The sequence below is a fragment of the Aphelocoma coerulescens genome, chromosome 2 (assembly GCF_041296385.1).
Source record: "Aphelocoma coerulescens isolate FSJ_1873_10779 chromosome 2, UR_Acoe_1.0, whole genome shotgun sequence".
In the NCBI taxonomy this organism is placed as follows: Eukaryota; Metazoa; Chordata; class Aves; order Passeriformes; family Corvidae; genus Aphelocoma; species Aphelocoma coerulescens.
The window spans coordinates 19,141,773-19,167,700 of NC_091015.1; the positions used below are offsets into that span (position 1 = coordinate 19,141,773).

A 25,928-nucleotide genomic window follows, 5' to 3' on the forward strand; every position below is an offset into this window, starting at 1 on the left:
CTGTTACTCAGATGAGATCTTGCTTTAAACAAAAACAGATACAGCATTTTCTCACAGTTCTAGTATCCTGTCCTAAAAGAGTCTGAATCTCTGTAGTTGAGAGTTTCTGTCTCAAAACTTTCACAGTATTCTTTTATTGCCATCATGGGTTTTAGTTTCAGTCCTTCTTCTAACCAGCTTTCAATCTTATTTAGTAATGTTATCGCTGTTTTCTTGGGGATTATTTTAATGCTTGCTATGAGAGCTGTTAGAAAATGAATTTTCTTGATGCTTGCTACTTTTTAGGCATCAAAACCTGGTGAATTTTCCTTAATATAAGCCTAAAAGCTTCGGACAAGGATAAGTGTAAGATCAGCTTTTCAGGCAGTTGTAGTATGTGAATGTGTGTATGTAAGTATAAAACAGTACAGTGAAAGCTGGATGAATGCCCAATATTTAACTCCATTTCTATTATAAAAGTAAAGGTGTTTATAAATTCACAATTCAATGCCATTTTCCTTTACCATGATGACAATTGAATGTAAATATTATTTTTCTTTGTGAACCTGGGGGCCAGTCAAAATGCATATTGTGCTGGTAGTTTCCTAACAGTGGAAGAAATAGAACTTTGGGCTGTGAGCATGTAATGTAAAACTATTTATGAAAAATGCATAAAATATTATTTTTTGTTTCTGAAAATGGATAATAATTATATAGCTGATGTATTCAAATGTGTTAAAAAAAAAAACAACAAAATGGCTTTTGCTTTTTTGCTTATGCTTTTCCCTGGGCTGTCTTCTCACCTTGTTAAACTTAATTTTCTGGTTTTGTATATTACTTTTTCTATCCCCTGTCTACTCATGCATCTGTTGCAATAACAGATGCAGAGAAATCTCTCTGCTGACTGTGCCTCATATGTCTCTGTTTTGGGTGGAAGCTGCTCTCATTTCAGTGTTCTGGTTCCATTAAGGAGCTTAATTATTTATTTTCTTCCTGAATACAGGCACACTATGCCACTAGCTTTAACCCAACTCATGTTATTATACCTGCTCTTCTCAGGTCACAAAAGTATAATGTTGCTCTTTTCAGGTTCTCTATAAACAAAAGCATGATGCTGAGAAAGGGTTTTCAGACTATGCACGCATGAGGGAACCTCCAGATGTTAAACATGCCATGGAAGTCAGTAAACACCAGAGTGATGTAAGTATTCCCCCATCTGAAATGAGTGTGCTTGTTTTGGGTAGATATGTCTGTTATAACTTACGGAAATGAACTGGGCATGGAAAATTTCCGTATTTCCTTAGCTGGTACTTTTTATAGATTATTTGCTCTGAAGTAATTTAGGACATGATGGATGTATAAAATATGCTATGAATAACAGTATATGAATTTTATTCTGAACTGCAGTGGAAAGTGGTAGTTACCATTTATCAGTAGTAACTGTTACTAAGTGCTATCATTTTGAAATAAAATTGCAGGCACAAGTTTTCTGAATTCACTTGTAGCTACTTGTACTTTGAAAATTTATAAAGTTCTTTGTTTAAATGAACACTGTTGTTTCAGTGTCTTCCACTGTCAATACTTGGATAGTTCTTCAGGGGTGCTGCAGAGAGGAGACAAGTGAGCTGTTTCTGCCCTGTCTTGCACACTTTTATGCACATGCACACTCATGAATAAGTTTGTTCCTATATCATGAATACATATCAAGTGAGTTTTTCAAAGAATTTAATAGAATAAGATATGATTTATTTTTTCAGAATTTGAGCCATAGAGTTCCGTTTGATGCCTGCACTGGTTTATACCGTTTGACCAAAGTATTTGTTCTTGTAGTTTTATTTAGATAACTTACAAATAATTAGGAGTACTTAGCAATATTTTGAAAGTTGGTTGCTTTTTTTTTTTTTTTCAGCTGCTTGCTATCTTCTTGAAGTTCTGAAAGTTTTCACAATATAAAAGCCTAGTAACAGTGTTTATATTTTTTATTAGAATCAAGTCAGGTTTGATTTCATGGTTAAGCTAGCTTATACTAGCTCAATGCATGATTGCTTGGGGCTGAAATACTGCCCAGATTAAAGTCTTGAGTGACACAGACACAACTTTGAAGAAAAATTTATGTTAGTTTTAGATTTTGTAAAAGCTTACTTGTGAGAAATTTTAGGAGAAGATTGGTTAAAATAGTGATGTCATTTTAAGGGGTACACAAAGCTTTTAAGAACAGTTGATGGGTAAATACCTTTAAAGTTATGACCCATTTCCATTCTTGTTTAGCTAAACAAATCCACTGAGGTAGGCATGTCATTTTAAAACTCTTTTTTCTTAGATAAATGAGATATTTGTTTGCTGCTAACAATGTAGAAAATGAAGCTTGGGTGTTCATTTTGAATTATCTTAAATTTACCCTATCTTCCCCTACTAACTGTGTAACAAACATTCTTAGGTTATGTAGGCTGAAAACTAAATGTCAATGTTAGATGTATGTCTGTGTGTGCAGAATCTTGACAGCTGGCTGCTGATTAAAAGGCTGCTGGAAAACTTCAGGGAAGCATTATGTTTGAAGAACAACTTTTTCTTCTGCTGGGAAATACCTGCAATGGAATTCCCAGCAGTAATTTGCAACCTGCCTTGGTTACAGAATTCCCTCTTCCTGTCAAGCACTCTCCATCTCTGCTGTTGGAAGCATCAGGATGTCACACTGACAGAGCTTAGGAGCTGGGAACATGAATGTCTCTCCTCATAAGCAAAAGGTGTTTTATTTATCTAGCAGTAGGAATGATGGTGGACTACTAGGAAAGGAAATAACACTGGAAAGAGAGATGTGAATCTCTCTGAGAAGGTGGTGGGACTAGGAGGAATATAGACGAGTTTCTATAGCAAATTCATCATAGTCTGAGGATTAGTATGCTAGTGCAAAACCTATTCCCCTTCTACAGCTGTATATCACCTGCTAATAGAATTAAGAAGAACAGGTTACAGATGTGAGAATAAATGAAATTCAGTTGTTTCATCTTTTACCCTTAAAATAAGCAAAAAAAAAAAAAAAAAAAAGAAGGAAAACGCAGGAGGGAAGGATGTTTTGATAAATGAGAACTTTTAACAGCATGTTAGAAATAACGAAAAAATATGAGGGAAATTATTTTCAGCCTCAGCAAACTTCAAATAATCAAATGAGTCATCCAAATCCAACATAAAACTCTAACCAGTTAGTTTAATCTTTTTAAGAACAGATTCTTTCTGGTTGCTCTTGAATAGCTGCAGTGCAATAGGCAAATACCTTATCACACATAAAGGAGATAAGTTATGTAAGTCCAGTTATTGCTCAGCAGAGTTACAGAGCTCCTGTGGGTAATATTTGGGCATCATGGTGAATAGCTGTGGATTTCTTGTTTTGTAAGCACAGGTTTAATTAAAAACCGTGTGAGTTTTGATCTTGGAGTCAAAACATGGAACAGCGAGCATCCCAAATGTGGAGCATTTGTCTTTCCAAACTATTTCAGGCTATCTGTGTAATCACAGCATTGAAAGTGCAGGGAAAAAGAAGGGCAACTACTGGGGAGCTAGAAGGACAAAGCTCTTTTATCCACCATTCAGTACAGTTTACCTATGGGAGCAGAATGCATGTTTACCTACAATGCTCTGCCAACTCAATTCAACCTTTACATGGAGGGTTTGCATCTAATAGGATTAGGATGTGTTTGAGACTGTTTACTCAGCCTTAAAATAAGGCTGACATTTATACTCAACTCTGTGAAATATGCAATTTCCTTTAAAAACTAAAACTGTATTCAACTTACAATAAATTTGTGCTGATATTTTGAAACTGTCATGTGCTGTAGGCCTTCACACCACTTTGAATATCATTAACATGCTCTGTATGTTTGGGCAGAAACTGCCTAACAGGGAAATACTGTACAATCTCCTGAACAATGTGATCATGTATAAGAAAATAATTTTTCTCTTTTTTGTACTTAGACTGAAGATAATTGCTCTCAAATGAACAAAATTGACTTTTTAAATGACAGGAAATATACTTTAAAAATAATTTAAATACTACATAATGCTTGAAGGGAAGCATGTTTATCCAAACCAGAGTAGTTTTCTCTATAAATTGTATTTGTGTTTTGTGAATATTAATGATGTGACTTTGGCACACAAAGTCATTTGCAGAAGAGTGAAGTAGGGACCATCAGCCGAGTTGCCTGTGCTTAGCTGATGTAATTTAACTCATCTGGAAGTTTTCAAACTTGGGACCAAAACTAGGTGGTGACCTTAAAACAATATCAAGTCACAAAATAGCATGCCTTATGTGTATCTGAGAATCTGTGAATGGAAGGATGTAATCGAACAGTGAGATGACATGACAACTACATTTCTAGAGCAAAGAAACCACTTGCCACATTGTGTCTATGTGGAAGCTGCACATAGCATCTGATGAAGGTACTGAAAGCCATGCATTACAGTTTTGGTCTGTTCCATGACCTGGTCCATCACTGGGCATTTTGAATAGGAAAACAATGTTAAATATTTGTACAGCAGTTTAAACATTCTGCTGCATTAAAATTACTGATTCTCCTCACATCATTACATGGTATGAAATAAGGATGTGGTCTGATTTTACAAATAGGAAAACTGCAATAGACTCATCTAGTGACACTTAAAAGGCAGATTGCAGATCTGATTTTGGAGTCCTGGTATCTTTTCTCTTATACTTACCTACAAAACAGTGCTTCTTTTAAAATGTTAGTTGACAGTTGGGCAAACTTTAGATGTACATATATATACACTTTCCACTCCACATTATGTCAGTAATGAAAATTTATATGTTTCACTCACCATGTAAGTTCGAATATTAAAGATGTCTATATTGTCTTAGGAGTAAATTGTTTTTCATGTTCAGGATATTGTGCAGTCACAATCCACACACATACACAAAAAGTACATTCTTTCTGATAGGACCAAATCAGCAGATCTTAAACTGGATGTGCTTAAACAACATCAGTAACATACCCAAATGTTAATGTTTGTTTTGATGCAGATCATGGTAAAGTCAAGCTTCTCCTGGCTCTCTGTTCAGTATCTGCATTAGAAAAATCACCTTTCACTGACTAACTTTCTGCTGACAGCAGTTGTCAACAGTGAGTCCCCCTGGACCACTTCCAACTGGTGCTGAAAATGATGTTTACTCCTGATGTAATTGGGACCAATCCATTTTAAGGCCCATTACTGGAAAGGATGACTGCATCAATCTGTAATGGGGCAGAAATGTGTTTGTCTCTTCTACGCAAGCCGGAAAACAGTTTTCAACATCATTTGAGTAGGAATTAGAAAAGCTGTTGCCAATGATGATTGTCACCAGCTAGTCATTTTCTTAGTGTTGATGGACCCCAAAGTGTAGATGAGAGAAAAGAGGGCAGAGACACAGCTGACAGGCCATTAGTTAGTGGACTTAACAGCTCTTAGAAAATGCTAACTGGGGACAAACAGTAAGAGACAAATTCTTGTAAAGACAGGTGTGCCCAGCTTCTTGCTGAATCCTTAAGAAGGCAAAATGTGTTCATAGATGCTTGTGCATATTTTAGTAATTCATTATGTATAGTTTGGAATAGTTTTGGTATTGGAATAAATGAGAAGATAACAGATTTCAGGAAAGGTCTGAATCTCTTAAATCCAGGTTTGCTTGGCTCACCATGTAGAAGTTTCTGTTTGTTGATTGACAGTCTGAGATGTTTTGCAGCATTAGAAATCTGTTTACTTTATGGCACTGTAGTGCATTCCACTGGTATTTATGTAAGGTGAAGCATCTTCCAGACCCTGCTGGAGTAACTAGATCAGCATGTTTATCCTCAGTGGACCTTCTGCCTTTTTATAAGAGCTGGAGGTTTGGCCCTATTAAAACCAGTCTACTAATTATGAGCAGGTCCTGAATATTCTCCATGCTTTGCAAAATCTAGTTGCAATGCAGAATATGTAATCACATTTTGGATTAAAGATGAGAAATGGTTTTGTTCAAATTATTGCTTCACAAAAATATTCAACAATGTAACCACTTTTTATTGTAATTTCAAATTGTCTAGAAACCCACTTCAAATTTAGTTGGTATCTGTAATTTACTGTTTTCAGCTTCAAAACTCAAGATAGTACATTTTTTTTCCTTTTAGTTCCTGCTTCTTTCTGGCTTGTATTTCCCACTTTTCTGCTGTAACTCTCTGTCTAGGTCTTTCACTGCTGCCCTAAAATTGTTATCTCAGTTACTTTTCCTATGAAAAGGCCAGCTGGCACAAATATTTTGTAGACCTGTGGTCCTCATGAAGCGGACCAGTTCTTGAGCCTTTGGTGACTTTTTCTTCTTTGTTATGGCCTGAGCAACCCTTTGAAGTGAAGATTGAGTAAGGGCATTGTGTAATGACTGGAAATTCCAGTCAGGGTATGAGCCTCCTGGCTGAACCAACTCAGGACAAAAGATGGCTCCTTCTCTGGGTGCTTCTGCTGTTTCCTTTTTTTGTGCTTCGCTTCCCTCAAAGGCTTCTTCACTTTCCATCTTCTGATGTTCATGGGTGCACACACCAAGATGGGTGCTTGCCCTGTCTACATCTGTTCCCCTGCTCTCTTAGAGTAGCTCTGGTTTTACTGTTCTAACATAGCACTATTAAAAAAAAAACAAAAAATCACTAGATGGAACAGAATAGCAGCTGTGTAATAGAGGCCAGCACAGTGTCCCAATGGGAGAGGGTCAGCATCCAGGGATTGAGGTTATTCAGGAAATGGGAAACATATTTTTTCTTTCTTTGGCCTACCTCTGACAAACTACTGTTCTGCTGCATAACATTTTTATTCTCACTGGAGTATGACAAGCTGCAGAATGGAGCAAATATATATTGCAGACATTTGTAAAATGCTAGATGACTTTCCCTCAGACATAAGTAATAGGTGTACTGGTTTAGGTGCAGGAAGAATAATAATTCACTCAGGGAAAGGTATAGCAATTGGCCTTGCATCTAATATAATTGGAAATTGTGAAATATAAAGGACTGTCACTGTCTTACTTCTCCCCCCTTCCTTTCCCTGAAATTAACCACAATCCATTATTTCATGTACTATATGATCATGTCATTTGGGAGCAGTAAGTGACCACATTTCCTCAACTTTATCACCACTGTTCTTGATTCTCTGATGTTAAATTCACTACATTCCTAATTTCTATTTTGAGCACATATGCTGGCCTTTAATTTGCAATTTACATGGATCATAGGGTGCTATTCAGAAACCTGTTTCTGCTGCCTTTGTGGTTTTTACCTCACCTCATGTGGTCATTAGGATGAACGGCATATAATTAACTAAATTCATATAAAGTCCTGAATTGCAAATGCTTCTCTCTACCTCTAGTATCTTACAAATTAGAGAAAATCTAAACATAACCAAAACAAAAGTTCCAGTGGTTTAAACCAGCTGTAAGAATCAACTTTTGTTTTGTATGTATGTGATAATTTGGGCTGTATCCATCAAACCTATTTATTTGTTTCTTTTATCAGAGATTACGCTTGTGTGTCACTCATGGCAGATTAAAAATTATAAGGTCTATTTGTGGGCAGGCAGCCAACAGTGAAGCCTGTTTAGCTTGTCTGCTTAGCTGAAGCCATATGGACGCAAAATTACTTTCCTGTTGCATGTAAAATATTTGCCAAAAAGTAAATTTTTTCCTTTTCTTTTTGCAATACCATTTCTATGAAGTATATTTGTCACTGACTGCTGCAGTTTATGAGTTTGTTGCATTGTACCCAAAGTGAAACTTTAGACTGGAAATAGGAGCGGAGATAAATGAGAAACTTCAAGCAGAGAACTTTCTTGCTGGTGAAATACTATCTTGAGAGGTTGATTAACTTCGTGAAGCAACAAAAGAAAATCTAAAAGATTTTCCAGTTCAGGAGGGATTATGCTTTTACCTTCTATTTCCTCTAAACTTTATTTTATGTTCTCCAACTTTTGCCTGAAACTTCAATTTGTCAGACACTTTTTCATACCAGGGACTGAATGTCATTCACAATAATTCAGTAAGACAACTCTTGGAAATTGGCTTAGATTGGCACGTGTGCTAGAGCAGGAAAAATTCACAAACCTTGAAGAAGGAAAAGAAAGATAACTTGTGGAGCTGTAATGTCCCTGAGGTCTACACTGCTCCCGTGATTGCTTTGCTAAATGGAGAATGTTTGGACTCTCCTACCTGTGGTTGAGCCTTCTGACGAAATTTTCTGAGCCCATTCATTATTTCAGTGACTTTGGCACAAACAGAAAGAGTCAGTCTTGAACTCAACATGTTGAAACACTCAGCCTTCTTGTTCCCATGATTGTGCAAAGGAGCAAATAAGTGGCGTTGTGGGGATGCTGAGGTGGAGTCGTATCATTGAATTACATACAAGCTACGTCTGTCTAGTACTGAGAAAGGCATTCACTATGATAGAATTACAGTTTCTCTTCAGCGTAGCTGCAATCTCCTAGGCTGCAGTGCTCAGTATCAGAGCAGGCATTAGTTTGTATTAAAAACGGGTACAACATGGGAAAAAAATTGCTATGCTCTTTAAAGTTCTGAAATTTTATGGTAAAACCTATTACTTTTGTCTTTGTAGTGCTTCAGTTTTCCACTATGCTTCTAAGCAAAACCATTTTTGTTTTTGAAATTGTATTTTATGCTTCTGAATTTCTTCCTTATCGTGTTACCTTGTGTGTGGGTCTTACCTTACAATACCTGTCAAGCAGAAGTCTGTTGGAATAAATTAGGCAGAGTTCTATTGAATTTGATGGCTGACTTGACAGGTCACTCAAGCTTATTTATAAACTTCAAACCTTGTTGTTTATTTTAAACAAAACTGTGTTTTGTTTGACAGGTATCCTATAAGAAGGATGTGCAAGATACTCATAGGTACACTGAAGTGCTGAACAGACCAGATGTAAAGAAGGCAACTGAGATAACAAAGATAATAAGTGATGTATGTTCTCCTTTTATTCTCTTTATATTTTTTAGACATGTAATTTTTTAATGACAATTTTGATCAGATTTTTTTAGAATGCTGCTGAAATTCTCAAATGTCTTGAACAGAAAACCTGCACCCCCAAATCTGCTAGGGAGGTTTGATTAAAAGAAATCCAAACATAACCAAAACAAACCAGTCTTGCCTGGTAGGGCTAGAAAGTTATGGGTTTCTCCTTTTTAGATGCTGACAGTATGATCTTTGCAATTATTGGTAATTGATGTAAAGACAACGTGAAAATTGCTAAATTTGGTTTTATTTCAGCTTTAATTATGATAACCATTCTCAAGTCATATGCTTGGATGCTATACTGCACTTCAGAAGACATATCAAACCTTTTTTACCTTGGTATGAGAGAAGCTGGCATCCCAGGGCTCCCCTTCCTTTTCTCATCTCAGCCGGCGGTGACAGGAAAATGTAATTCCCTGCTGTCCTTCCAAGAGCTGTGTAGACGCTGCTTCTTTCATGGGGGTTCTCCTCCCTGAACTCCCCTCTCTAATTCTTTGCCCTCCCACTGTGACCTCGGCTAATGGACAGGTGAAGGAGGAGTTTGAGAAGCAGCAGTGTGGGATGCAGTTTAGTATTTTATTGTAGGCAAGTCAAACAATATACTGAAAGCCCTGAGTCAAGATTTTAAGTAACTGATAATTAAATGTGAGACTGACTAGACACATTTGGAGAGACAGATTTAAGAGATCTCAAATTCACCTTTTAATATTCAGGATTTTTTGAAAACCAAGAACTTCTACTAACTGTTATGCTCAACATGGAGATTTACTAATTGCTGTTCAAGCGCTCTTAGAATTAAGAGTGGCTTTGGGACTTTGATTCCTCCCCGTCTGTTGTTATGACGTGTCCTTGCTGATTCACAGTGCCTGAGTAATGCAAGAAGCCTATTTTAGGCAGTGGGTAATTTCGTGTGTGGTATTGCAAAGCACCTATTGTTGATTCATCTGTGCTCTTTTCTAATGCATTGTGGGAAAAAATTGCAGCAATTTGCATGGGAGGCAGTTCAGCTGGAGAGATCACATAGCATTAACCTTGCGGGACTAATTCCGCACTGTGACACCAGTGCAGTCTCACTGACATCAGCAAGACCGCAGTGGTAAAACTGAGAGTGGAATTTGACCTTACAATTCAAAAAAGTTGCCCCTCAGACTAGTTTTATTTCAAGACTACTTTCAGCTGCTGCAAATAATCTTGTGTTAACTGTAGACCCTGTCATAAGAAATGCTGAGCCACTGTAACTCATTCTGCCTTGATCGGGAGGACAGTATTTCTCTGGTTTAAGCTATGCATTTGTTTAAAGTTGAATTTTGTGAATGCCTTACATTGTGTTTTACAATGAAGAAATATTATATTGTTAAGGAGCTGAACCCTGAGAAGGCTTTACTACGTGCTGATTAGAACAGTAGTGTCAATGCAGACCATTACGTGAGACTTTTTCTACTAGCTTTAATGCTTTCATTTCTCTAGATAAAACAAATCCAAACAATTTATTAGTGATTCATATCCCCCCTTTATTTTTTTTTAAAGGCTAAGTACAAGAAAGGAAGGGAAGAGCTGAATAAGGAGCCTGCTGTACTTGGAAGACCAGATTTTGAACATGCTAAAGGAGTTTCAAAACTTTTAAGCCAAGTAAGTTTCTCCATCATTTTACAATGCCTCATTCCTAGTAATGCAAAGAAATATGTAGATTTTTCAATTATTATCTCTAATGGACTTAAAGATTATGTTCTCAAACTTTTCATATAGTATTGCAATGACTGGTAAATTTAGGATTCTTAGGAAACCAAATACACATTTTGAAGCAAAAAATACAATGAACTTTGACTACAGCTTGTCTCTTGTGGAGATGGTGTATATTTATACAGATTATCTAGGATTTCTAAAATATTAACTCTATGGAATGTAGAGGCAAATTTTGCTCCTTATTCAGTTTGAGTGGAACCTTACCCTTACCCACTGAAGTAACTGCGGTCTTTTTTGTAGCTGCTTGCTAATGTGAGTAATGGGATCTGAATTTGGCCTGACGTGTAAACCACCCACCTTCTTTCCCCGAAACAGAACCTTTATGTACTACTGTTATATATTAACCTCAAAAAAAACCCCCCAAAAACTTCAGTCCTTAACTAAAAAGAAATCTGAAATAGAAATATTTCCTCTTCCTCTTAGTAGTTTTCTACTTGTAAGATGTACACATAAGACTCTACTACAGATCATCCTGATGCTGTGAGAATAGATTTTTCACTGCTGACCTGTTTTTGGTGGTTTTTTTTAATTCCCCCTCCCCCTTTTGTCTTTAACAGTGCCTTGCATAATCCTTGCTAGTAATCCTGTCCAGCTACCCTTGGAGCTTTTGTAAACCCAGGAACAAATTCTGCCCTCCTGTAAGAGGAGGATAGTGCCCTTTGATTGGAGAAAGCTGTGTCAGCCTTCCCAGACCCAAAAAACCCCTCAAGTGTAAATAGTGTTGTATACTAGGACAGACTCAACATCAGTGACATGTAACAAATTTGCGTGATATGGCTAGATACTAAATCTTTTCCCTAGAACTAGCATGAAATGGGAATAATGTGTCATAGAGGACAAGCTGCAAAACAGTGCAGTGTCTGCAGGAGGTGGAGTTCCTTTTGCTGTTATCCTTAGATACCTGCTGCATGAGTTCCTGTTTCACACCATTGTAAACTTGGAAGCATTAACAAAGAGAAAAAGACAGAAGTAAATGTTTTTTATTGCTTTGTTGGTGATGTGTTCAGAATCAAAATGAGTTTGTCTTTTTCAAATAGATTTCTGTCTTCTATTTTATGATGGATCATTTCAATGGAGCATTTTTCTGCTGATGGGCAAGTCTGCTAAGAGATTATTTTGTGTTTAGCATTGTGCAGGCTTGGAAGTCAGCCTGTACTTTGTAGAAAGAGCCAGTGTGATGCTGCTCAAACCTGGGTGTCACTTACAGGAAGGGGGACTGTCTGTCATTTAGCAAACACCTTCAGTGGTTTTTAAAAGGGTCCATATCTAAATTTAAGGTGAAATGTCCTTTATATCTACTCAATGGCTGCCTACACACTCCTTTCCTTGCAGCCTATGTCAGAATCTAGTGAGCTTGCAGCTGCCTCTTGTTGCCAATGAGACCAAACCATAACCCTTCCCAACAGTCCTCTCCATCTTCCCACACCTGGTACCCATGAGATTGTGGCCAACAGTCACAAGTGAGAAATAGCAGCTGGATTGTGGGGTCCTGCAGGCTGATGCTGAGCCAGCTACATGGAAGGCTTCATCAATGTGCTTTTTATCTCATTTTTATTAGATGTGTTTTTTATCTTGGACAATGCACGCTGCATCTGCAAATGCTTTGTAATAGAGCCTCTTCACTGCCAGGAACTGGGGTAGCAGCAGTTCTAGTTGAGATCCTTCTGCAAAAATCAGCATTTCTGTGCAGTTTTAACTTCTTCAGAGAGTCCCAATACTGCAGAAGGTTTGATGGGAAGGGATGAGAAGTTGACAAAAGGTATCTTGCATTTGGTTTATTTGTAAAGAAGATTCTTACTATACCTTGGTGGTCCAAACTCTGCAGTCACTGGCCCTGGATCCAAGTTTTGGGATCCTTTCTTGTCGTGTCCTCTTCTCAGTCTCCACTGCTGTGGCTGCTTGCAGTGTGTGTGATGGGGATTGTGCTTTTAGAAAAGGAGTCAGTGCCTCAGCCTGACACTCTGCCTGCAGCAGCATGGAGCGTGCAAATACTGGGCAGCTCTCAGCAGCAGGGAGGTGCACTCAGCAATTCCTCCACCTCCTCTGAAGGGAAGGCAGTGGCCATGAGTGGTCTAATGTCCTTATGTATTTTTTGAATCATTGTAACACTTAGACACACTAATCATAGATCAAGAGCACAGAAAAATGAAGATGACCCCTGTGTCCAAAGAGCAGGGTGGTGGGGCAGGATGAGGAATGCACCTGTGCTGGAGGAGAGGAAGAGACTTAAATGTGGGTCAGTCATGTCAGTCCTCTTCATGCAAGGATCATGAAACAGGCTTGTAACACTTAAAAGATTTAAAAAATAGTAAAGTTAGTGATATCTTTATTGTCTCCAGACTTTCTAGCTTTTAGAGTTTCCATTTGTTTCTCAGAAAATGGGAAGATTATAAACTCTTTGCGTTGAAAGTTGATTATCTCCCTTAATTGCACCAATCTATAAGCTGTGACATGCAGAGAAATATTAGTTATTTGACCCTCACAGTAAATTTGCAAAGTTGACAATTCTGATGGATGTAATGGGAAGAGAAGATTATAACATGTTTTAATGTGGTGCATATGGGTAGGTAATTTAGGGAGTATAGAGAACAGGAGCAAGAAGGGGTCAGGCAGTGTGGGTGTAACGAAGGGAGAAAGCAATCAAGGCAAGCAGGAAAGCAAACAAAACGAAGAAAATAGTGTTAATGTTTGACTGGCACTCAAGGCTCTACAGAAATCACTGTTTTCTCTCTCTCTCCTGTCTTTCCTTTTTTGTTTTTTATTTAACAAAGCTTTTGACAACAACCGCAGCAAAAATAATAGCTCCCAGAACTAGTATATTTACCCACAGCACGTGGTAACCCTTTTCTGTTGATTTTAAATGAAAATTAAAACAGAAACTGTGTTAGCCCTTGAGAACACATGAAGCTTGTCAATTTGCCGAGTGTGCATTGTATAATTTGGGCTATTTTTTCTATTTTTTTAAATTAAAACAAGCTCTTGTTCATCCCATCTTTATGTCTTTTAATGCATTTTATTTGCTTTTTCAAAGAGCTGCTGATATGAAGTATTCCTCTTATGGTGTTCAAGAATTGGTTTTAGGATGAATAATTTTGGATATTCATATTTGTTGCTGAATCTGATGCTTATTGTTTTAGGGATAAAACTGTTAGAGGTAGAGTGTTTTTCAAAATGCTCCTCCTCTGAGGTTTTCAGTAACAATCTGAAGAGCCTAGGATTTTCTAAATCTTTCTTTGCTTTAAACTCTGCTAGTGCTTTTAGCAATGAATGTTTAAATTTTGCTCTTTGTTTGTGCTACATATCCTTCAATATATATGTGCTCTGACAGATTTTTTCCTTTTTTTAAGATGTTTTCGTGTGGTCATGAGGAAATGCTTTAGCTGCAAGTGTCTGCTTCATCCTGGGATCCCAGTGGTTGAATGATTCAATTTTTGTAGTTTCTTTGTAAATCTGAACAGTGGGTGATGTCATCCACTTCTGAAACTGAACACTCCCTGTGTGAACAGCTTTGAACTACAGATTTGATTTAGGAATGTTGCTGCTAAGCTTCAAAAGACACTTCTCTGTCCAGCTGCAATTCTGACTTTTATAGGTTTTGTGCAAGGCTGATGAGAAGCTTGTTTATCCAGGCCTTATTTAATTCCAGTTTGGTTTTTCAGGGATGTTGTTGTGTTAAAAGTCTGCAGAGTCTGCTCTTTCTTAAGCAGTCTTTAGAGAGCAACCTCCACGCATTTCTTTTAAATTAACCCCCACTATATAATCTCTAAAAAAATAAACAAAATTAAGACTTTAATGAAGATGGTAAATAAGTAACCATCTTTTTAAGCCCTCAATAAAGTAAAGCTCTTGGTTAATGATGAAATTTGTAGATAAGTGTCCACTAATAACTCTCAATTCTACTCCCACTTGTTTGCTTTTCCACCATATTAGAGCTTAGCTAAGACCTCCCCCCTTCAGATGGTTTAGAAATCATATGAGGTATTTTTCTTTCTTGTTTTTATTCAGAACCCTTTCTCTCAGGCATATTTCCCCTCTTTAAACTGCATTCATAACTTCCCCGTGTTCAAAAGAAGGATGAATACTGTGTGCTTTCCTTCACTGTGAGTCATCCATGGGCTTACTCTTCCTTCTTCACCCTCTCCCACCCCACGCTTCCTTTCAAAAGGGAAAAAGAACCAGGAAAATGATAAGAGAAAGAGTATGTCTGTGTAGCTTTCAATGCAACAAATCCCCTATGACAGGTCAGTTAAATGACTGTTGGGAGTGCTCTGGAGATACTGCCAGGGCTGGCTGATACTACTGCGTGCACTCTTTGCCCCAGAGCGTCCCGTGCGATGGGGAGGGGAACAAAGGCAATGAGCCGAGCAGCCAGAGGAGGCAGCAGGGCCCGGAGCTGTGAATAGCCCTACTGCAACCAGAACATTTACAGTCACACTGGTTGGGGGACTCCTTAAATTTGGGACTCTCCTGCACATCGAGATCAGGACACAGGGCCCTGTGAAGACTGGGTTCACTGGTCCTGCATCTGTCCTTCAGTGGCAGCAATGGATCTGAAGTGACAGTAAAGAGGATTTATTACTGAAACCTCTAGATTGAAATGTATTGCTAAAAAAATTTTCAAATGATGGCATGAAATGGCTGCAGCCGGAAGATGGCAAACCAGTTGTGAGGAGAGGTCCCTTTGGCATCAACACTTTCCCACTTAACAAGAAGTTCAAGTACCATGTTGTGCATTCAGTCTGTGTGTATCCTCTGTGGCCATTTGTTGGCCTGGGAGAAGGGAGCATGCAGTAGTTGGATATTTAAAGTCTTATGCTTGGTGCTGTGATGTGGGTAAAGGAGTAAGAGAAAATTTTGCTCACCCTGGTGATTTGATAGCTGGCTTTTTGAATGACATATTACGGCACTGCCTGATTTTCATTAGAAGGCAAGTTTTGGATACACCTTTTAAGAGAGAAAAGCCCTCTGATTTATTCCTTCAGTGCTCGTACAGAGCATGGATTTGCCTTTGTATTCAGATATATGCTTTTGCACTTGATCCAATGCCAAGGCAAATATCAAACAATATAAAGCAGATGAATCTACCAGAAGGCAATGCATACTCTCTTCTACTGTTGGTGTGAAAGATTATGAAGTTCATCATGTGTTCAGATAAAGTTTCTCTTTAAAATTAACAATGTTTTAGAATTTCCTTACTTAGAAAAATTAATCTAAGTGCTGGAATTCATAATGTAGGGATTAAACATATACAGCTAGTTTGTTAGTGTGGCTTAGTTTTGGTTTCTTATCCTGATTAATGAAATAGTGGGCATTGTGGATAAAGATTGGGTTGTGTAAGCTAAATCATGTTGAGGGTCTTTTGAGGCAAGGAAGAACTGAAAAGGAAAAAAGCCCACTTCCCACAATTAAAGCTGAGAAAAAAAATTGAAGATTGTTTGAGGTGGCTTAACCACTTTATCAGACATTCATGTGGGAATAGAGAAAAAAGGAGTAGGGAAAAATCTGTGTATTTATTTAATGCAGAGCGTGGTAAATTATAATGGATGTTGCATAGGCTCAGATATCAGGTGTCTGCCTAACATTCATGAAAGCAGCATAATTCAGACTGAACTTTATTCTCCTCCATTATGCCCAGCTGTTGGAAAGAAGCAGACATGCGTGCAGAGTCTCCAGATGTTTGATGATCACACACAAAGGGAGCAAAGGAGGGAGATCTACTGTTTGTTCAGTTTGATATTTTCAGATTCTGAATTCAGTTTTTCAGCATTTTTGATGGATTTCTGTGATGTATTTCAACGGTACTTTTGGTGCCATTGTCTCCATATTTATGTATTGCATATTTCCTCTTACATGTGTTGTCATTCCCCCTTTTTCTTTTGAATGAGAAGAAAAGATGGTGAAAGTGATGGCAGGCAGTAATTTAATTATGCTTTCTAGCACTCTAATGAGGTGGGCATTGTCCCCAAAAAAGGACTGTGTTACAGAGAGATTTGTCAGTGTCCTGCGGGAAATTTCTGGCAGAATTAAAAATAGACCTGGTGGTTCTGATGGCAGTCTAGCATAGTGTGAGTGACACGTGAACCTCGTGGCAGGAAGTTTGATTCTGACTTCCCACTTTCAAGTGGTTGAAAAATTTACAAGGGATTTGTTTTACAAATTTTGCAATTTATTCATCTTAATTTTTTTAATTAAAACTACAATTTTGATGTTAATTATGAATTGAATGATTCTCAGTGAATAGATTATTATTGCTAGTCAAACAGTTCTATTTTATTTGATTGCTCATGTGAGTTAGTCATATGGTTTTGTTTCTGTTTTTTTTTTTAATAAATCCTTCAGCACCAGTAATCACATATGACAATCTTAAAATTATAATAAAATTCAGATACATAAAAATTAATTTGAAACCAACACAAGTCTGTCACAGGTGTGGGTAAACTGAACGTCTTTAAATTTTGTTAAAAAATTTATGAATAAAGCAATTGCATTGAATAAGCTGCTTTGTCTTCTGATTTCTCTATGCCTTTTTAAAGTGCTACTTGCTAATATTAGACATGTTTGTTCTGGTGAAAGGTGAAATACAAAGAGAAGTTCAGTAAGGAAATGAAGAGTCACCAGTACAATCCTCTTGACAGTGCTTCCTTCAAGCAAGCGCAGATTGCATCCACCTTGGCAAGTGATGTAAGTTAATCGGCTTTGTATTTTACATGCATTTACATCCTGACTATCCTAACATGTTCACAAGTAAAATGTCTTTCTTCATCTTATCAGTTACTCTGAGCTTCAGTCTCTGCCATCCAGTGTGTAGTGGGTACAGCATGTGATCCATTTCTTCCCTTCTGACAGAGGGCCTGCAGAGTTTTTCATGACCATTTTAGATGAGATTCATGTAGCTTAATTTTGTCTGTCAAAAAGGTATGACTTCTTACTCTGAGCTAATTGCCTTGTACTTGGGCCCTTTTTATTGAGGAAATAAATGAACAGGTCTAGAGGTCAACTCTTCTCACCTGTTGGAGGTGCCTGTCTTTAGAGGAGCAAAGTACTGGCATCTCTCCAATGGTTATAGAAGGTTACATGAACAGTTCGTATTTGGATGTCTGTCTTTTAGACTTCATTCTCCTGGTTGATCTTCTCAATGGTATTACAAAATACAGCAGTCACTAGGTTCAGCAGTGGCTGTCTGCTGCTGGAGGCAGAGTGGAGAAAACATCTATATCGAGTGATAATGCTCTTGGGATGATATATTTAAAAGTGTGTCTAATGCTAGAAATGTGAGCTCTTCTTTGAGGCTGTGATCCCAGATAGCCAAAAGACAAGCCTTCATTCTGTAGTCCAGCGTTTCTAAAGTGTGAGGCACCATGCAATGGCAACAGGAAAGACTGGCTCTGGGAAGGGTACATACGATTATATAATTATTTCCAAAATCTAAATGTGTAGTAAAAAATTAGTTGAAGAAGTTATTATTATAAGAAATGGGCAAATTGAAGTGAATAATACAATACATATGTGGGGATAACTAAAGGTATTAGTTTAAAAGATTTGTCATCCAAAATAGGTAAGGTAGCTAGTTTTCTTCCTGTAAAGTTGGGCATCCAGCTTGCAGAAGAATGGAAAATCCTACTGTAGGCTGATAGGAAGTTACTTTCTGCTGCTTCATTAAGTGACTATCTTTTGCCTTAGGTCACCATATTGCTTATATTTGTTGAAAGAAATCTGTATTAGAAAAAATATCCGGGAGCACTTCCCTTTAACTGCTGCACATCAAATTTTTAAATTGGACAGTTAGTGCAATTCCTGAAGCAGGGAGAAAAGAATAAGAGTTAAAGGTGTTTAAAATTAATAGACCCAAAGTATTGAGGAAGATACTCTTGATTTAAGTGGAGGGTGGGAGGGGAGAGGAAAAAAGAAGAAAATTAATTCTAGCCTGAAAAGTCATAAAAAGTATGATTTTATTTTAAGTGTCCTTTTCGGGAGGAAAAGTTTTGAGTAGTTCCTAAGTACATACTCAGCAGAGTGAGTCCTATACTGTTCTTTCGTTCTCTTTGAAATAATAGTAGATGACCACCATCTAGTGGCTGGGAGAGATTGTTCGGGGAAGCACTTAATGTTTTCTCTTTCTGGACTGTCACACTGTAATACAGAGCTGTGAATTATTTTATTAATCATTTGCATAACCTGAATTCTCTTTCTAGGTGAATTACAAGAAAGATTTGGAAAGCCTACATGATCCAGCATCTGATCTACCAAACCTGCTGTATTTAAACCATGCTTTAAATATCAGCAAAACACAAAGTGATGTAAGTGGCCTTTTTAAGAACGACCTGAAAAATAAATCTGGTAAGGAATGTACTATGTATAGTCACTGTAGGAAACACACTTGTGGTACTTGCTTCATGGTCTCATATGGAGTAGGCAATAGTGTTGTAACCATAGTAGATGAGAGGTGTAGGGAAGAAAAATGGGTTTTCAGGAGGACATATTTTAGTTATTAGAACAGGTAATATATACTTTGGAAGAATCACACAGACTTCTGATATTGAGTGTTTCTTCTCATGTACCTGAAACATTGTCTGTTTTTTTCTTTGATCTAGGACCTAAAATACTTCTTTCCTTGCAAATATCATTTTGTCTAAGACCTTGCTTTCACCTGCAAGTCTCTGTACAGAAGTGACCATTATGCTAGTTTAATACTTGGACTTTTTTTATGAAGATCCTCTCAAGTGCAACTTACCTTTGAGTTTCTCTGGCTAAACTTTTTTCCCCTCCTGTGTGAGTCTTCCTACACTGGGTCAGATAATAGGCACATGCTCCATTCTGCCATGTGGTAAGACATGCCCCTTGATGGGGCTGGTGGTTTGATATATGATCATGGTGGGGGTTGAAGTAGGAAGGAAGAGCTAGGAAATCCCTGGCTCCTGTGCCATGATGGAGGTACTTTCCCACCCCAAGAGCACCCGTGCTGCATGTGTGGTGCCTTTATGCTGGTTAGCTGCATTTGTCATCTTTACTGCAGAAACCACAGCTGGCCTGCAGTGGAGAGGCATGAGTGGGTGGTGTTGGGAAGGAAGGTTGCTCTATGGTTGGCAGGAGTGAGTGTTTCATAGACAATTAACTCTAATGAGTAGGAGCATGCTGGGTCATCTTTTGAGTCAGTGCCTGCTTATGTTTAAAATAACCAAAATAATCCATCTATACTTGATTTTTGTGTTGCTTTTTGGAGAATTGAAGCTTGCTTTTTGTCTGTCTCACTCTGTGAAGCTAACACTGACTATCCCCTTTTGTGTGAGTAATAAATGAGTTGGTGTCTTTCTCTTCCTGCATTCTTCATGTCTGCTTTGGCCCCAAACTAGTTTCCTTCGAGTGTACGGTAAGATTGGCAGTCTTTTTGCTGATTAAATGAACACCCTCAGAATGAACTTCATCAGTTTGTCATCTTATCTCTAAGGAGATAGAAACCTGGACTTTCCCTTAATGCAGATCATGTCTTGCAAAATATATTTCTTTTTTCCTGGAGGGGTTGATTCATAATGTCCATGTGCTTGTCTGAGGACTCTGTAAGTACTAAGTCTCTGATTTTTGCATTGTCCAGGTCCTGGTGGGTATTTTTACTTGCTACAAGCAGGAAGAGAAATACTTTGCCAATCCCTAAGCTCTCCACTAAATATTTGTTTTTTAGAGAATCCTATTTTCATACTTCTTGTCAGATTTGACCTCCCCATGTAATCATTTTTATTTAAACATGGTTTACTCTTCTGCCTTTCTCCCTGCTTTTTCAGTATGTTTCATCTGTTCTCCTTGTCTCTCCACAGCTCATAACAAATCTGTCTTGTAATCTGCCACCATTCTACAAAACAGTTTTCCTGACTTCCATGTGTTAACTGATTTCCAAAGACTGGTCTTATGGTCTGGTGTTTTTTTTCATTCTGAAACAGAGCTGCTTCTAATTGCCCAGTTTTGCTGTTTCCCTGAAGTATACCTTTCTCCATTGAACTTTATGCTTCTCATTATCTTTTACATAGCATAGCTACACCTGCACTGGTGTGACAGATTGAAACCTGTATGGTTAATTAAACTCATAAACTAATATGGTTGACTGAATGAATGGGTTTGCTGATCGACCTAGGGTGTAGAAGGGTGTGCAACTTTATGAAGCACTTACACTGGAATGCCAGTGCAAGGCTGTTATACAAGTCAGCTTCCATGGGAATAAATTCCAACGCTTAAGAGGAAAGCTTGACAGGCATCTTTGGACTTAAGCAGACTGATTTTGACAGGTCAAACTCATCCTGGTTTTATTATTTTGATGAGGAAAAAATGACAAGGTGGAATTCCCCCTTCATATGGTATTTCTTGGTTCCACTTGGGATGGAGGTAATTTTCTTCCCAGTAGCTGGTACAGTGCTGTATTTTGGATTTAGTGTGGAAACAATGTTGATAACACACTGATGGTTTAGTTGCTGCTGAGTCAAGAACTTTCCAGCTTCTCATGCAGCCCTGCCATTGGGGATGCATGAGAAGTTGGGAGAGGACACAGCCAGGACAGCTGACCCAAACTGGCCCAAAGGGATTATCCACACCATATAGTGTCAGTATATAGACTAGGGGGAAATAGGCCAGGGGATCCTTCTCAGAGACAGGCTGAGCATTGATAGGTTGGTCGTGAGTGACTTTTTTCATTTGCATCCCTTATTTTTTTCCTTGAGCTTTATTTCTTTCTCTTTTTGTTATTTTCCTTTTATTACTGGTGATAATAATAATAGTAGTAATTTATTTTATATAAATTATTTAACTGTTTATATCTCAAACCACAAGTTTTCTCACTTTTGCCCTTCTGAGTCTCTCCCCCATCCCACTGGGGTGAAGTGTGTGAGCAGCTGTGTGGGGCTTAGTTGCTGGCTGTGGTTAAACCAGGACAGGCATATATGTAATTCTGACATGAACTATGGAGACATAAAATTTAACACTTTGATATATGTAGAACAGCTAGTTTAATATTTTTCACATTTAAAATCTGTTCCTATTGTATAGACTTTGAGATACTAATGAAATACAGGCTAAAAAAAGGGGAAAGTAGATGTATTTCATTTTATGGAACAGGGTGAGTAAATAGAATTTAAGAGACTGAATCTGGTGCTTGTAGTTGATCTTAATGTAGCAAAAAGTTATGAGTTATACCTAATTTGAGAGAATTTTTAAAAAATCTTGTTCCATTAGCTGAGGAATGGAGTAAAGTATGAGGTCAGTATCTGTACACAGAGGTAATTTTCATTTGTTTCCACTAAAGTGGTTTTGTTGTGTGACATTTATAATTCTTTCCACTAGGAGGCAAACCCAGACCATCATATGTGCTCCTTCACATTTTAAGTGTAAATAATGATGTTTATTTTCTATTGAACATAAACATTTGACTTTTAGATTAGCAGGACAAGCATTTTCTCTAGGAATGTACAAAAGTTATTTTTTATCATATCCTTTTTTTTTAAAAAAAATTTCATCACAACATTTTAAATTCAAATTTGACAGAACTCCCCAGCTGGTAGGACTAAAATATAGTTTCTTCTGTTCTTTTTCTTTCATATTATTTTAAATAGTATTTAAGTTCCAAAATCTTCTGGATTTTGTCTGTGAAAACATTCTTGGAAATTTTTTGTTTCAGTATGAATATAAGAAATCATTTAAGCAAAGCAAGTGTTTCTATCATTTCAGCCCAGACACTGCAGAAAAAATTAATCTCAAAGAAAACGCAGTGCTTCAAAGTCAGGTATACACAACCACAAACAAACACATCTTGCAAAGAAAAATGCAGCATTTTAACAGTGATTAATTTGTGCACAAAACCACATGATAGATTACAGTGATGTACAGTGCATATTCAATCAGAAGCACCCCATGAGGAAAGAGGAGAGTGTTTTTGCGGGACCCGAGCCTAATGCAGAAGCCTGACAGGAAAAGAGAAATTCAGACACCACTATTTTTGAGGAGACATAGAAATTAAAATTACATTACTCATTATAAATGTAATATTTTGGTTTGTAGTTATTTGCTTTCCTTTAAGGCTGGTATAGACTATTCCATCATGCCCCACCACTGACTGATGGAAGTAAATAATGTGTTTGCCAGTCTTAATCAAAAGTGTGAATGAATGAGTTCAGAAGGCTTCTCCAGGTTTCCAAACAAAGTATATTTGCTTTGTGAGTTAGCATAAAGGCATAAATTGATGTCTTAACCCTGTGTCCTTCATTGTGATTTTGCTGCTAGCTCTAAGGTCACGGTCCCCGGTAGCTGTGAGGGGAGTGTTGGTGCATGACTGAACCCTACCAAGGCAGTAGTTTTCCTTCCCTTCTCCCTCCCACAGGTACAAACAAAAGTGCATTTGAGAATGGTGCTCCTGAGCCTGAAACAAAGACCTGTGGGGTCTGGCTGTGAAACAGATTTTGTTGTTACAGTAAATATGTTGTTTTATGGAAACAGAGCAGGGGATCCTATTAAAAAACTGCCAGCTGTTCAGACATAGGTCATTTGGCCAAACACATGCAATTAGTTTAAGGATTGTGATTGATGCTCCTCATTCCTGCTGTCTTCAAAGTTCACAATTTCTAGGTCTGCATTCTGTAGGAAAGGAATAAATGACTCCAAAAACATATTACCTTATCTAATGGTCCTATTTCTCCAACAAGTTAAGTTTGGGAGGAGTCTTCCAAGTCAAAACATCTAAGGAGTATGGCTAAGACAGGATTTGTTTCTTGCCAACGCAGTCAGATCTTATATTCTCTCAGCTGTTAACAGACTTTATTTTAATTTTCCTAGGTCAAGTACAAAGAAAATTATGAAAAATCTAAAGGCAGATCAATGCTGGAATTTGTGGATACACCAATGTATCAAGTTTCAAAGGAGGCTCAAAAGATGCAAAGTGAGGTAAGTAAAACTGTGTTTTTGAACAAGTAAAATTTAAAGCAACAGAGAGGTTAACAGACATCTTGTACTAAGGTTAAGAAAATACACAAAGCAGAGAGTAAATTGATGATTTGGTAGAATGATACTGAGTAGTTATCTCTGCTATTCTGTAGCTCAGTTCTTCCTGTGAATTTTCTTTTTTCTCAAAACGCCATTGGTGCTAACAGACAGAGATTGTGTATCTCATAATTTAATTGAGAAGAAGCTCAAGTGGTCATCTAGATCAGAGATTAATAATTTTTAAAAATTTTCCCTTGAATTCCATCTTTAGGGAGGGATGGTTCTCATGTGGGAGCAAGTGAAACCACAAAACCCAGTCCAACCCCATGATTTAACTGAAACGTGCTGTCCAGCCTGGGAAACTCATCAAGGAGGAAGGACTGTTCCCAGGCTCCAGAACAGCACTGGCTGTCCTATATCAGCCCATGTTTTTCTAACTTTTTTTAAAGAAGACTTCAAATGGTGGAGATTTTGTGACCTCCCAGACAATCTAGTCCAGCGCTTTACCATCCATCCTGAGCGAGATGGATGCACCTGTGTCCCCATGCTGTAGTTTGATTCCATTAGTTTTGCTGTGCCATGGAAAACAGATGATCTCAGCCTCTTTGTAAAAACTTTAATGAGTTTCAAGCCGTTACCTTGTGTGCCATTTGTCTCCTCTTTTCTCTACCAAGCAAACTGTTTCTTTCATAGATCAGGTTCAACATTCTCTTTGGACATACTGTATGCATATTTTTGTCTAGATCGTATCTGTTTGTATAAATAATCTAGATAATGAAATGCATAATGAAGTTGCTTATTAGTGTGAAATCTAATTCATGGCAGGGCTCATTTCTGGGTCTATTTACAATGTCTTTTCTGAAATATGCTTGGAATTGCATATATAGGTACCACTAATTGTTGGTTTTGCTACAACAGAAAATGTATCGCAAAGATTTTGAAGAAGGGATCAAGGGAAGACCCTCACTGGATTTAGACAAGACCCCAGAGTTCTTGCATATAAAAGAAGTCACTAATCTTCTGAAAGAGGTACAGGATTTTTACTCTTTTTTCTGTTGTTAAGGTGTAAATGAGTAATAAGCAGGATCACTATAAGCTGCTGAGTGCTAAATAATTTAAAATTTTCTTGGTAGCTAAATACAAGTCACTTCATGAGTAAAAATTGCTTCACATCATTTTGGATTCTGAATAGTACTGTAGTAGGGCAATTATAAAGTTTAGCACACCAGAACCAGAATATCAGTTTTCTTTTCAGATAGACAAAGGGGTAGAAGGAAAGATTTCCATTGGTGTCCTGATGGCAGTTTTTTCCTTGGAGTAATTATTTCACATTTAAGGTAGCCTGTTGGGGTTATATGGATGCCTTGAACTGTATGGAGTCACTTATAACTAACTTAATTTAAAAAATTATCTAGCGTACATGTTATGGATAAAAGTAAAGAAGACCAAAATTCCATAATATAGCTGGGATATTACGTAAGTGCTTTAAGTCCATTTTGTTAGAAGGCACAGGTTTTCTGTATGCCCACTGTTTCTTTAAGATCTGTGAACTATTCTTCAGTTGTATGTGTCACTACAAATGAAATAATTTTTTTCCATAACTGAGAATCCTTCTACCTTTAGTATTTTTATATTGTTATTTAAAACTGGTTTCATGTTAGGTTTTGAGTATTGTTTGGCTCTGTGGATTATGGTTACTATTTGACCAAATTTAGAAGAGCTAGAACTGCTAGAAGAGAAGAGCAGAGCTGCTAGATATCCTGTCTTTGAATCTGGGAGCCAGCAATACCTGTTTGTTCTTAGGGTATTAGGCATTGGTTTTGTTTTTTTTTTTTGCCAAAGCAAATAAAGCATGTTAGAATTAAAACCCCTTGAACTTTGTTCCTTTCCTTATTCTTTATACAGCTTATTCCAGTCTTTGCTAGATTTCATATAGTTAAAGAAAATAATTTCTTTTAAGATATTTCTTTATTATTCATCCTCTAATAAATAATTTATTCTGGTAAGCTTGAGTGTCAGGTAGGCAAATCTCAAGCTTGGTCTATTTTGTGCAGTGGCATTCTGTGGTCCATCTCATATATGCCTTCTTGCTAGAGAAAAATGCAAGTCATGCTGTCATTTATTTCAGTTAGTCTTTCTGCTTGCTGAATGCCCAAAGAAGTGGGTACTGTATGCATGGTTGTAACATGTGCTCTACACGTTCATCTCTGAAATTTTGATGTA

At 37.5% G+C, this 25,928-nt stretch overlaps 1 protein-coding gene across 9 annotated transcripts in view; it reads left to right on the top strand.

The window, feature by feature from the left end:
* The window catches only part of NEBL (nebulette), a 255,276-nt gene that overhangs the window by 177,497 nt on the left and 51,851 nt on the right, over window positions 1-25,928 (top strand). For 7 of the 9 annotated variants that reach the window (XR_011148960.1, XM_069006669.1, XM_069006673.1 and 4 more), the window contains 7 exons: window positions 1,069-1,179; window positions 8,856-8,957; window positions 10,536-10,637; window positions 17,325-17,432; window positions 18,944-19,048; window positions 23,559-23,666; window positions 24,624-24,734. The exons of the other annotated variants lie outside the window; for them this stretch is intronic. Coding sequence is in view for 6 of the 7 variants with exons in the window: in XM_069006669.1 (XP_068862770.1) it covers window positions 1,069-1,179; window positions 8,856-8,957; window positions 10,536-10,637; window positions 17,325-17,432; window positions 18,944-19,048; window positions 23,559-23,666; window positions 24,624-24,734 (747 nt within the window). In the remaining variant the exon portion in view is untranslated. The remainder of the gene's footprint in view (window positions 1-1,068; window positions 1,180-8,855; window positions 8,958-10,535; window positions 10,638-17,324; window positions 17,433-18,943; window positions 19,049-23,558; window positions 23,667-24,623; window positions 24,735-25,928) is intronic. 9 annotated transcript variants of the gene reach the window in all.